Source organism: Lagenorhynchus albirostris, chromosome 16 (assembly GCF_949774975.1).
Source record: "Lagenorhynchus albirostris chromosome 16, mLagAlb1.1, whole genome shotgun sequence".
In the NCBI taxonomy this organism is placed as follows: domain Eukaryota; kingdom Metazoa; phylum Chordata; class Mammalia; order Artiodactyla; family Delphinidae; genus Lagenorhynchus; species Lagenorhynchus albirostris.
Window position 1 is genome coordinate 50,793,154 of NC_083110.1, and position 13,126 is coordinate 50,806,279.

The window sequence follows — 13,126 nt, forward strand, 5'->3', positions numbered from 1 at the left end:
GCAGCGTGCTACAGTGAGTTCCAGTAGGCACTTCTGTTACTTTGTATTATTCCTGTTCTATATGTGTATGATCTGCAAGAGACCATGAGTGTTGTTTGTTGTTCTTTCCCCAGTGCCTTCCATTTTACCTGATATTTCATAAAGATTTGCTGCATTTAGTAATTGACTGTTTAACACAACACTCAGTTTTTAATACAGACACATTATATACTTTATCTGGGAGTTTATGTCAACAGGCACTAAGTCCTCTGGGAAAGACTGTATCTTTATACCTGTGTAACAAATGTGGCTGTTGGCAGGTCTCAGTTTCTTGCCGCATGGGCTGTCTGCAAGTCTGCCTGATAGTCTTCATGACGTGGCAACTGGCTTTCCCCAGAAGTGAGTGATCTGAGAGAGACCAAATGAAAACCATGATGCCTTTTATAACTTAATCTCAGAAGTGACATACTTTTACTTCTCCTGCATCCTATTGGTCACATAGACCAACCTTGGTACAATGTGGGAGGAGACTACACAAGGGATCTTTGGGGGGTGTCTTGGAGGCTACCACACTTACTTTATAAAAGAAAGACATATCCTTCACTGATACCTGGTGGTACCATTGTGCATTGTCTTGATGTGTAAAAACTTCCAAGGTGCCAAATAAAGGAGAAGTCTTCTTTAATGATTAATCAAGGGACAGTATTCACAAAGGGTTCCTCCCTTCTCTTCCTGTGCAGATTAATAGTAAACCATGTTAGAAATAGTGTATTTTGTCCTGTGGTCAGATTTTCTTAGTTCTTGTACAACATATTCAGAAGTTAAGGCTTGCCAACTAATTTTCTTAATTTCCTTCACTGACAGCGATATTTTCTTTCATCAGTCAAAAATGTATAAAGGCTAAGTGACAAGTTGGGCAACAGTCAAATTATTTGAACTTACCTTTAGTCTTCTTAATTGTCATGATACCAAATAAGGTTACTATCTATGAACCATAATGCCAAAACTTGTTCTTGGTATTCAATATGAAATACCATTCCGCATTTAAATCCAGTTGTTAAAAACTGAAAAATGACTCTTACGGGGTAAAGTTTTCTGTTTAGCAGTGTGTTTGTGTATGTGTGTTTTTCATTACTCTTCTGATTTTATTTTAGGGTGATGAGGAAACATTTGAAAATTATTACCGAAAACAAAGAAAGAAACAGGCAAGACTGGTATTGCAACCCCAATCAAATATGGTAAGTATGTGAAAATTTTGAATTGGTTATGTTGAAGTTTTTATCCTCTTTAATTTCTTCAAGGCATGCATTCAACTACAAATATTTATTGAATACCTACCATTTCCAATCATTGGTTTAGGTGTGAAGGTTACAGCAGTGAACAAAATGGCTATGGCTAAGTCCCTTCTCTCATGAACTTACATTCTATTAGGGAAGATAGACTGTAAGTGAATAAATAAGACAATGAATACATAAAAAGATAAATAAGTAAATATATAAAATGTCAGGGAGTGATAATTAGTTTCTGACGATGTGATAGACTGTGTATCTTGATGAATTGTTCTACTGAAAAACAGCTAAAGGTGCTGGATAAAACATTTTTTAAAATCTTAAGTTCTTTTTAAATGTACTGATAGGAAAGTATAGTCCTGACGAAGACGAAATAAGTAATCTGAAAGGGCTTTGTCTGTGGGATTTTTATTAGCCATTCTCAAGAATATATGTATTTTTTTGGTTATAAAATTGTGATGTATTCACTGTAAAAAAAATAAGGAAAAATTGAAATAAAATAATCCATAATGTAAAAAAAAAACCAAACTAAGTCAATATGGAACTGTTCTATATGTTGGTTACGGTGATAGGTATGTGACTAGACGTATTTGTGAAAACACATAGAAACAGCACATGAAAAAGAGTTTTGTTCATGTAACTTATACCTCAATACACCTAAATATAAGAAAAACAAAACAGGAAAACCTAAATGAGGAAAGAAATTCAGACAGGCATAATGAAGAACTGAATGTAGCTTTTATCCTAGGGGCATGGGCTGAATGGGAAAGCATAAGTTTTGAGGACATAGGGGTACAGGGGGCTAAGCATAGAGTCACCCAAAGTGGGTGATAAGAGACTGTCTCCTTTGTAAGGCTGAGACTCCAAAGAATTATAGCCCATTATTAGTATGACCTAGAGATAAAACCATCTAGCAAAAGCTCTCTGGTCCTTCTGCCAAATACACTAAAGAAAATTACCTATCCCAAATCCTGGTGCTGAGTGAACAAAGAGAAAAAATCTCTGAGAATTCATAACAAGCAGTTCCTCAAATGTGTTTGCAATCCAAATTCATTCTACTTGGATAATCAAAAAAATCTCAAGCTGAAAATTTAAAGTGGTTCCATTTTGATATTGTCTCCAGGTGCCTAGTAGAAGCAAATGCAGTTCTTCTCCGAACCTTCATACCAAATTAAAGGATATCCATAGTTGAGGTTTCAAGGAAAATTAGCAACTCATACTCAGAATTAGCTATCAAACAAGTGAGAATCATTAGAAATATTGACAACAGAAATCAATTGTAAAAGACTTTCAATGTTTGAGTTATTAGGCATAGAATATAAAATAACACTATTATATTTAAAGAAATAAAAGGCAAGCTTGCTGATATCATTAGGCAACAAGAAACTCTAAAGGAATTACCAAAAAAATGTGGAAAAAAAATCAAGTAGAATACCTAGTAATTAAAGATATATTAGCCAGGGCTTCCCTGGTGGCGCAGTGGTTGAGAGTCTGCCTGCCGATGCAGGGGACATGGGTTCGTGCCCCGGTCCAGGAAGATCCCACATGCCGCGGAGCGGCTGGGCCCGTGAGCCATGGCCGCTGAGCCTGCGCGTCCGGAGCCTGTTCTCCTCAACGGGAGAGGCCACAGCAGTGAGAGGCCCGCGTACCACAAAAAAATAAAAAATAAAAAAAAGATATACTAGCCAACATGAAAAATTTTGTGAACAGGTTGATGAATTCTCTTAGTTGATCTGAAGAAATTGCTAGACTACATCATAGAGTGACAAAAGAATGAAAATATAGAAGAAAGATAGGGGAGATACAGAGAGGTCTAACATATTTAGTTGCAGTTTTAGAAAGAGAGGATAGAACAAGAGGGACAGAGGAATATTTGAGGTAATACCTGAGAACTTGCTAAGACAGATGAGAAACAGAAACCTACAGTCAAGTCCAAGGAATCCAAGTAGGTTAAATAAAAAGAAGTACACTTTTAGAGAACTTAAAATGAAAATGTAGAACACCAAAGATAAAGAGAAAATAGAAGACCTGAAAAACATTATGAGCTAAGTGAACTAATTGACATTTATCGAATAATTCACCCAAAACAGCAGAATACACGTGCTTTTCCAAGTGTACCTGGAAGTTTCACCAAGATAGATCATATTCTGGGTAATAAAATAAATCTCAATAAATATTTAAAAACTTGAAATTGTACAAAGTGTGTCTTTTTACTACAAGAGAATGAAATTATCCATATGCAAAAAAATGAATGTTGATGCTTACCTCATTCAACATTTCAAGAAATGGATCATGGACCCAAATATAAGAGCTAAAATTGTAAAACTTTTAGAAAAGACAAAGGTTAAAATTTTTGTGACTTTGGGTTAGGCAGTATTTTCTTAGGTGAGATACATAAAGCATGAACCATAAAAGAAAGAAATTGATAGATTGAACATCAAAATGGAAAACTTCTACCCTTCAAAAGGCAGTATCAAGAAAATGAAAAGACAAGACATAGATGGAGAGAACATTTGCAAAACTCATGTCTAATGAAAGGCTTGTATCCAGAATATATAAAGAACTTGTATAACTAACTAAAGACAGACTAAAAAGATTCAAATAGACATTTTACCAAAGATACACAGATGGCAAGTAAGCACATGAAAAGATGTTAAATATCATTTTTCATCAGGGAAATGCAAATTAAAACCACAATGAGACACCTCTACATACCTACTGGAATGGCTAAAATTAAAAAGATCGATAATAGCAAGTGCTGGTGAGGATTTGGAGCAGGTAGAACTCTCATAAACTTCTGATAGGTATAAATATTGTACTGCCACTTTGGAAAATAGTTTGACAGTTTGTTATAATGTTAAGCATACACTTGCCATATGACCCAGCACTTCTACTCCTAGGTTTTTACCTGTGAGAGATGAAAATTTATCCACATAGTGGCTCATATGTGAATATTTATAGTAGCTTTATTCATAAATGCCAGAAACTGGAAACATCTCAAATGTCTGTGAGCTAGTGAATAGCTAAACAGATTGTTGTATCTCGGGCTTCCCTGGTGGTGCAGTGGTTGAGAGTCCGCCTGCCAATGCAGGGGACACGGGTTCATGCCCCGGTCCGGGAAGATCCCACATGCCGTGGAGCAGCTAGGCCCGTGAGCCATGGCCACTGAGCCTGCACGTCCGGAGCCTGTGCTCTGCAACAGGAGAGGCCACAACAGTGAGAGGCCCGTGTACCAAAAAAAAAAAAAAAAAGTTGTACCTCGACATAATGGAATACTGCTCAGCAGTAGAAAAGGAACTGATACATGCAGTGACATGGATAAATCTTAGAAACACTATTCTAGGTGAAAAAATTCAGATACAGCAAAGTTATGTACAGTACGATTTGTGTTACATGACATTTTTGAAAAGGCAAAACTATGGGATAGAATGGGATCTGTGACAACGGGCCAGGGTTGGGCAGAGTGATTCACTATAGAGGGGCATAAAGGGAACTTTTTATGAGACGGAAATATTCTATATCTTGATTTTGGTTGTGGTGACACAAATGTCTACGTTCATCAAAACTCATCGGACTCTGTATGTAAAAAGCGTTTTAATTTTGCTTTATGTAAATTATGCCTCAGTAAATTTGACTTTAAAAACAAAGATAAAGAGAAGACCTCAGAAATACCCAGAGAGAAGAGATTATTTTCAAATAAACAAGACAGTGGAATATTTTCAGTGCTGAAGGAAGATAGCTGTCTACCTGGGATTCTATATTCAGCGGAACAAGGGCAAAGATAGACATTTTCAGGCAAAGAAGAGGAGAGTTTGTTACCAAGACACCCTTACTAAAGAAAGGATATACTGCAGTCAAAAGGAAAGTGATGCCAACTGGAAGATAGGAGATGCTAGAATGAATGAATAGCAAGGAAAGTATAAATATGTGGACAAATCTGTGTTGACTGTAGAAAATAATATTAATAAAATATTATGGACGTTAAAACAAGATAGAGTTGAAATGCACAGTAACAATAACATAAACATTAGAGTGAGATGGAAGTTAATGAAGTGAAACTGTTCTGCAGTTTTGGAATTGTCCAGAAAAGAGTAAAATTATTGATTAATTTTAGAGTTTGATTACTTAAGTATGCATAATGTAATTTCTGTAACCACTAAAAGAATAGAAACAATATATACTTAAATATAATTTTAATTTTTTCTCTACATCTGTGTCTCAATTTCTGCCCTGCAAACCAGTTCATCTGTACCATTTTTCTAGGTTCCACATATATGTGTTAATATACGATATTTGTTTTTCTGACTTACTTCACTCTGTATGACAGTCTCTAGATCCATCCACGTCTCTACAAATGACCCAATTTCGTTCCTTTTTATGTCTGAGTAATATTCCATTGTATATATGTACCACATCTTCTTTACCCATTTGTCTGTTGATGGGCATTTAGGTTGCTTCCATGAACTGGCTACTGTAAGTAGTGCAGCAATGAACATTGGGGTACATGTGTCTTTTTCAATTACAGTTTTATCTGGGTATATGCCCAGTAGTGGGATTGCTGGGTCATATGGTAATTCTATTTTTAGTTTTTTAAGGAACCTCCATAGTGGTATCAATTTACCTTCCCACCAGCAGTGCAAGAGGGTTCCCTTTCCTCCACACCCTGTCCAGCATTTGTTGTTTGTAGAATTTCTGATGATGCCCATTCTAACTGGTGTGAGGTGATACCTCATTGTACTTTTGATTTGCATTTCTCTAATAATTAATGATGTTGAGCAGCTTTTCATGTTCTTCTTGGCCATCTGTATGTCTTCTTTGGAGAAATGTCTATTTAGGTCTTCTGCCCATTTTTGGATTGGGTTGTTTGTTTTTTTAATATTGAGCTGCATGAACTGCTTATATATTTTGGAGATTAATCCTCTGTCCGTTGATTCGTTTGCGAATATTCTCTCCCATTCTGAAGGTTGTATTTTCGTCTTGTTTATGGTTTCCTTTGCTGTGCAAAAGCTTTTAAGTTTCATTAGTTCTCATTTGTTTATTTTTGTTTTTATTTCCATTACTCTAGGAGGTGGATCAAAAGAGATCTTGCTGTGATTTATGTCAAAGAGTGTTCTTCCTATGTTTTCCTCGAAGAGTTTTACAGTGTCTGGACTTACATTTAGGTCTCTAATCCATTTGGAGTTTATTTTTCTGTATGGTGTTAGGAATGTTCTAATTTCATTCTTTTACATGTAGCTGTCAGGTTTTCTCAGCACCACTTATTGAAGAGACTGTCTTTTCTCCATTGTATATATCCTTGTCTCCTTTGTCATAGATTAGTTGACCATAGGTGCGTGGGTTTATCTCTGGGCTTTCTATCTTGTTCCATTGATCTATATTTCTGTGTTTGTGCCAGTACCATATTGTCTTGATTATTGTAGCTTTGTAGTATAGTCTGAAGTAAGGGAGTCTGATTCCTCCAGCTCTGTTTTTTTCCCTCAAGACTGCTTTTGCTATTCGGGGTCTTTTGTGTCTCCATACAAATTTTAAGATTTTTTAGTTCTAGTTCTATAAAAACTGCCACTGGTAATTTGATAGGGATTGCACTGAATTTGTAGATTGCTTTGGGTAGTATAGTCATTTTCACAATATTGATTCTTCCAATCCAAGAACATGGTGTATCTCTTCATCTGTTGGTATCATCTTTAATTTCTTTCATCAGTGTCTTATAGTTTTCTGCATACAGGTCTTTTGTCTCCCTAAGTAGGTTTATTCCTAGGTATTTTATTCTTTTTGTTGCAGTGGTAAATGGGAGTGTTTCCTTAATTTCTCTTTCAGATTTTTCATCATTAGTGTATAGGGATGCAAGAGATTTCTGTGCATTAATTTTGTATCCTGCAACTTTACCAAATTCATTGATTAGCTTTAGTAGTTTTCTGGTGGCATCTTTAGGATTCTCTATGTATAGTATCATGTCATCTGCAAACAGTGACAGTTTTACTTCTTCTTTTCCAATTTGTATTCCTCTTATTTCTTTTTCTTCTCTGATTGCCGTGGCTAGGACTTCCAAAACTATGTTGAATAATAGTGGTGAGAGTGGACATCCTTGTCTTGTTCCTGATCTTAGAGGAAATGCTTTCAGTTTTTCACCATTGAGAATGATGTTTGCTGTGGGTTTGTCATATATGGCCTTTATTATGTTGAGGTAGGTTCCCTCTATGACCACTTTCTGGAGAGTTTTTATCATAAATAGGTGTTGAATTTTGTCAAAAGCTTTTTCTGCATCTATTGAGATGATAATATGGTTTTTATTCTTCAGTTTGTTAATATGGTGTATCACATTGATTGATTTGCATATATTGAAGAATCCTTGCATCCCTGGGATAAATCCCACTTGGTCATGGTATATGATCCTTTTAATGTGTTGTTGGATTCTGTTTGCTAGTATTTTGTTGAGGATTTTTGCATCTATATTCATCAGTGATATTGGTCTGTAATTTTCTTTTTTTGTAGTATCTTTGTCTAGTTTTGGTATCAGGGTGATGGTGGCCTCATGGAATGAATTTGGGAATGTTCCTTCATCTGCAATTTTTGGAAGAGTTTGAGAAGGATGGGTGTTAGCTCTTCTCTAAATGTTTGATAGAATTCACCTGTGAAGCCATCTGGTCCTGGACTTTTGTTTGTTCGAAGATTTTTTTTTTTTTTTTTTTTGCGGTACGCAGGCCTCTCACTGTTGTGGCCTCTCCTGTTGCAGAGCACAGGCTCCGGATGTGCAGGCTCAGTGGCCATGGCTCACGGGCCCAGCCACTCCACGGCACATGGGATCCCCCTGGACCGGGGCACGAACCCGTGTCCCGTGCATCGGCAGGCAAACTCTCAACCCCTGCGCCACCAGGGAAGCCCAGTTGGAAGATTTTTAATCACAGTTTCAATTTCATTACTTGTGATTGGTCTGTTCATATTTTCTATTTCTTCCTGGTTCAGTCTTGGAAAGTTATACCTTTCTAAGAATTTGTCCATTTCTTCCAGGTTGTCCATTTTATTGGCATAGAGTTGCTTGTAGTAGTCTCTTAGGATGCTTTGTATTTCTGTGGTGTCTGTTGTAACTTCTTCTTTTTCATTTCTAATTTTATTGATTTGAGTCCTCTCTCTCTTTTTCTTGATGAGTCTGGCTGATGGGTTATCAGTTTGGTTTATCTTCTCAAAGAACCAGCTTTTAGTTTTATTGATCTTTACTATTGTTTTCTTTGTTTCTATTGCATTTATTTCTGCTCTGCTCTTTATGATTTCTTTCCTTCTGCTAACTTTGGGTTTTGTTTGTTCTTCTTTCTCTAGTTCCTTTAGGTGTAAGGTTAGATTGTTTATTTGAGCTTTTTCTTGTTTCTTGAGGTAGGCTTGTATAGCTATCAACTTCCCTCTTAGAACTGCTTTTGCTGCATCCCATAGGTTTTGGATCGTCGTGTTTTCATTGTCATTTGTCTTTAGGTATTTTTTGATTTCCTCTTTGATTTCTTCAGTGATCTCTTGGTTATTTAGTAACGTATTGTTTCGCCTCCATGTGTTTGTGTTTTTTACGTTTCTTTTTCCCTGTAGTTGATTTCTAATCTCATAGCGTTGTGGTCAGAAAAGATGCTTGGTATAATTTCAATTTTCTTAAATTTACTGAGGCTTGATTTGTGACCCAAGATGTGATCTATCCTGGAGAGTATTCTGTGTGTACTTGAGAAGAAAGTATAATCTGGTGTTTTTGGATGGAATGTCCTATAAATATCAATTAAATCTATCTGGTCTATTGTGTCATTTAAAGCTTCTGTTTCCTTATTTATTTTCATTTTGGATAAGCTGTCTATTGATGTAAGTGAGGTGTTAAAGTCCCCCACTATTACTGTGTTACTGTCAATTTCCTCTTTTATAGCTGTTAGCAGGTGCCTTATGTATTGAGGTGCTCCTGTGTTGGGTGCATATATATTTATAATTGTTATCTCTTCTTCTTGGACTGATCCCTTGATCATTATGTAGTGTCCTTCCTTGTCTCTTGTAACATTCTTTATTTTAAAGTCTATTTTATCTGATATGAGTATTGCTACTCCAGCTTTCTTTTGATTTCCATTTGCATGGAATATCTTTTTCCATTCCCTCACTTTCAGTCTGTATGTGTCCCTAGATCTGAAGTGGGTCTTTTGTAGACACCCTATATATGGGTCTTGTTTTTGTATCCATTCAGCAAGCCTGTGTCTTTTGGTTGGAGCATTTAATCCATTCATGTTTAGGGTAATTATTGATATGTATGTTCCTAGTACCATTTTCTTAATTGTTTTGGGTTTGTTTTTGTAGGTCCTTTTCTTCTCTTGTGTTTCCCACTTAGAGAAGTTGCTTTAGCATTTGTTATAGAGCTGGTTTGGTGGTGCTGAATTCTCTTAGCTTTTGGTTGTCTGTAAAGCTTTTGATTTCTCCATCAAATCTGAATGAGATCCTTGCCAGGTAGAGGTAATCTTGGTTGTAGGTTCTTCCCTTTCATCACTTTAAGTATATCATGCCACTCCCTTCTGGCTTGTAGAGTTTCTGCTGAGAAATCAACTGTTAACCATGTGGGAGTTCCCTTGTATGTTATTTGTTGTTTTTCTCTTGATGCTTTCAGTAATTTTTCTTTGTCTTTAATTTTTGCCAGTTTGATTACTATGTGTCTCAGCGTGTTTCTCCTTGGGTTTATTCTGTATGGGACTGTCTGCGCTTCCTGGACTTGGGTGGCTATTTCCTTTCCCATGTTAACATGGGAAGTTTTCGACTATAATCTCTTCAAATATTTTCTCGGGTTCATTCTTTTTCTCTTCTTCTTCTGGGACCCCTATAATGTGAATGTTGTTGCGTTTAATGTTGTCCCAGAGGTCTCTTAGGCTGTCTTCATTTCTTTTCATTCATTTTTCTTTATTCTGTTCCGCAGCAGCAAATTCCACCATTCTGTCTTCCAGGTCACTTATCCGTTCTTCTGCCTCAGTTATTCTGCTATTGATTTCTTCTAGTGTATTTTTCATTTCAATTATTGTATTGTTCATCTCTGTTTGTTTGTTCTTTAATTCTTCTGGGTCTTTGTTAAACATTTTTTGCATCTTCTCGATCTTTGTCTCCATTCTTTTTCCGAGGTCCTGGATCATCTTAACTATCATTATTCTGAATTCTTTTTCTGGAAGGTTGCCTATCTCCACTTCATTTAGTTGTTTTTCTGGGGTTTTATCTTGTTCCTTCATCTGGTACATAGCCCTCTGCCTTTTCATCTTGTCTGTCTTTCTGCGAATGTGGTTTTTGTTCCACAGGCTGCAGGATTGTAGTTCTTCTTGCTTCTGCTGTCTCCTTGCTTCTGTCCTTCTTGCTTCTGTTCTTCTTGCTTCTCTACTTAAATATAATTTTAAAAAGCTAGAATGATAAAAAAAAATTATGTCTTAGAGTTGATAAAAATGCTGATTTAAATCTGTAAGTACTTGATAACATTGGCTCAAAATATTTAAAGCAAAATTGCCACAGCTTAACGGATAAATAAAAACATCCATAAGCATAGTGGATGCTTCAGTATCTTATCAACCAGTAGACAGAATATTAGTAAGAATTCAGAACATGCTTAATAGGCTTATCTAATAAACTGTATAGAATTCTGTTTGGGAATTCCTTGAGGGTCCAGTGGTTAAGACTCAGTGCTTTCACTGCCATGGGCCCAAGTTCAGTCCCTGGTCGGGGAACTGAGATCCCAAAAGCCACACAGTGCAGCCAAAAAAAAAGGAATTCTGTTTCAACACCTGTAGAAACATTTTTTTAAGTACACATGGAACATAAAATGTGACTACATACTGTGTTATAAAGCAGGTATCAAGAAATATCAAACATTTGTGTCATGGAGACTGTATTCTCTGATCATAGTATTTTTAAGCCAAATAGTAATAACAGTCCCCTCTCTGAAAAAATCCAGATGTTTGAAATTTTTGATCACTTTTATGAAATATATAAAATATAATATTTGAACTTAATTGTTATATTTCATGTAATAAACTTTTATGAAATTCAAATGATCAAATATTTTCCTGTATACCTTTTGTTAAAATTATAAACTGTAGGAAATCATAGACCATTTTAAAGGAATTTGACTTTTATTATGAATCACATGAAAAGTCATTGGAGGGTTTTTAGCAAATGATATAATTATTTGATTACTGTTTGAAAACTATCATTCTGGCAGCTGTCTGGAGAATAGACTGTAGCGATCAAGCCTGAAAGCTTGGAAGACTAGGTAGGAGAATGATGTAATTGTCCAAGTGAGAGATGATGGTAACTTGAACTAGCCTGCTGAGAAGGAGGTTCTGAAATCATACTGACTTTTCAATTTGTTTATTGTTCATTTCCTTTTGAATGCAAGTTCCATGAGGGGTAAGGACTTTTTGTTATTTACCAGTGTATCCTTGGTGCCTTATAAATGTATGCAGCATATAGTAGACTCTCAATAAATATTTGTTAATAAATGTTGCACTGATTTGGAACTTACTTTTATGTTACTGGTATTTATTGTTTTAAATTGATTTTTATTTTTCATTTAAAGCATGAAACAGTTGATGGCTATAGAAGATATTTCACTCAAATTGTAGGGTATGTATCTAATATGGCAATAAGTATTATTTTGATATTGTGTTATGTGTCAGAACTAATGATCTCCTATTTAGGTTTTAATTTTTTTTTAACTCATGTTATTTTGGTAATTACTGTTCTTAGGTTCTTTGTGGTGGAAGATCACATTTTACATGTGACCCAAGGATTAGTAACCAGGGCATACACTGATGAACTTTGGAACATGGCCCTCTCAAAGATAATTGCTGTCCTTAGAGCTCATTCAGTAAGTCAGACAATTTATGTTACTAAATTTTTAATTCAGTTACTTCTAGAACTTCTGAAATGCATAATGTCAGAAGGAAACTATACCTCCATCAGTTCTGCATTTTTTTTTGGTAATTGCTCAGATTTGGAAGTAGTAATGACAGGCCTTTGTTTGTCTGGTAATATTGCAACTGAGTGGGGCTTCTGAAGACACTTTTAGTCCAGCATTATAGAAGATGAAGAATTAAGCTGGTCTCATTAGTCTCAACTGACCTCTTCATTAGATCACTGAAAAGCACCATGAAGAAAGGGTTTTTAATTATCAGTCCAGATTCTTTGTTTCCAAAGTAAACTCCACCATTAAAACTCAGTAGAACTTGTTCTTCGATGTTTATAATTTGTTTGCAGTAATACAGTTATAACTTTCTTAAAAATATGCAGTTCTCAGAATTTGAACTCATTTAGAATAATGACCCTTTAAGTAATGAGAATTATTTTTATGAATGAAGGTAAAATGATAAAATATTTTTATAATATGCCTTTTGTGGAAATAAAAATATGTGTTATAAAGACTATTGAAATTAATAATTTTTTAGTGTGGACTTTTTCTTAAGACAATTTTGGGAGTTTACCGTCAGTGAAATTTCCCCAAACTTAAAGTTTTATAATCTATTATTTAAAGTTTTATTATTGAGAATAGAGATTGAAAGTATTTTGCAGGAAGATTATTAGTTTAAGTGATATTTAGATTATAAATACATTATATTTTTATTTATCAGGGACATAGATTCTGGATACAGTATTTGTCCAATGAACTACAACTTTTTCTAACATATTATAATAAAGAACAATACATTTTATCATGGTTTATATTCAGGCCAGCTATGAATATGTAATATGATAGTGTGCTTCCTATTAATTCCATGGCATCACGTATGAGATCCTAATATATTAAATGCAACATATCACATTTAAAATCTTATGACATGCTATTAAGGGAACAAGAATGAATTTCACTATCCCTT

General features: G+C 35.2%; 1 protein-coding gene across 5 annotated transcripts in view; it reads left to right on the forward strand.

Moving 5' to 3' along the window:
* EXOC6 (exocyst complex component 6) overlaps positions 1–13,126 on the forward strand; it is a 205,402-nt gene that overhangs the window by 73,084 nt on the left and 119,192 nt on the right. For all 5 annotated transcript variants that reach the window (XM_060126179.1, XM_060126181.1, XM_060126180.1 and 2 more), the window contains exons 9-11: positions 1,134–1,217; positions 11,830–11,876; positions 12,000–12,120. In XM_060126179.1, coding sequence (XP_059982162.1) covers positions 1,134–1,217; positions 11,830–11,876; positions 12,000–12,120 — 252 coding nt within the window. The remainder of the gene's footprint in view (positions 1–1,133; positions 1,218–11,829; positions 11,877–11,999; positions 12,121–13,126) is intronic.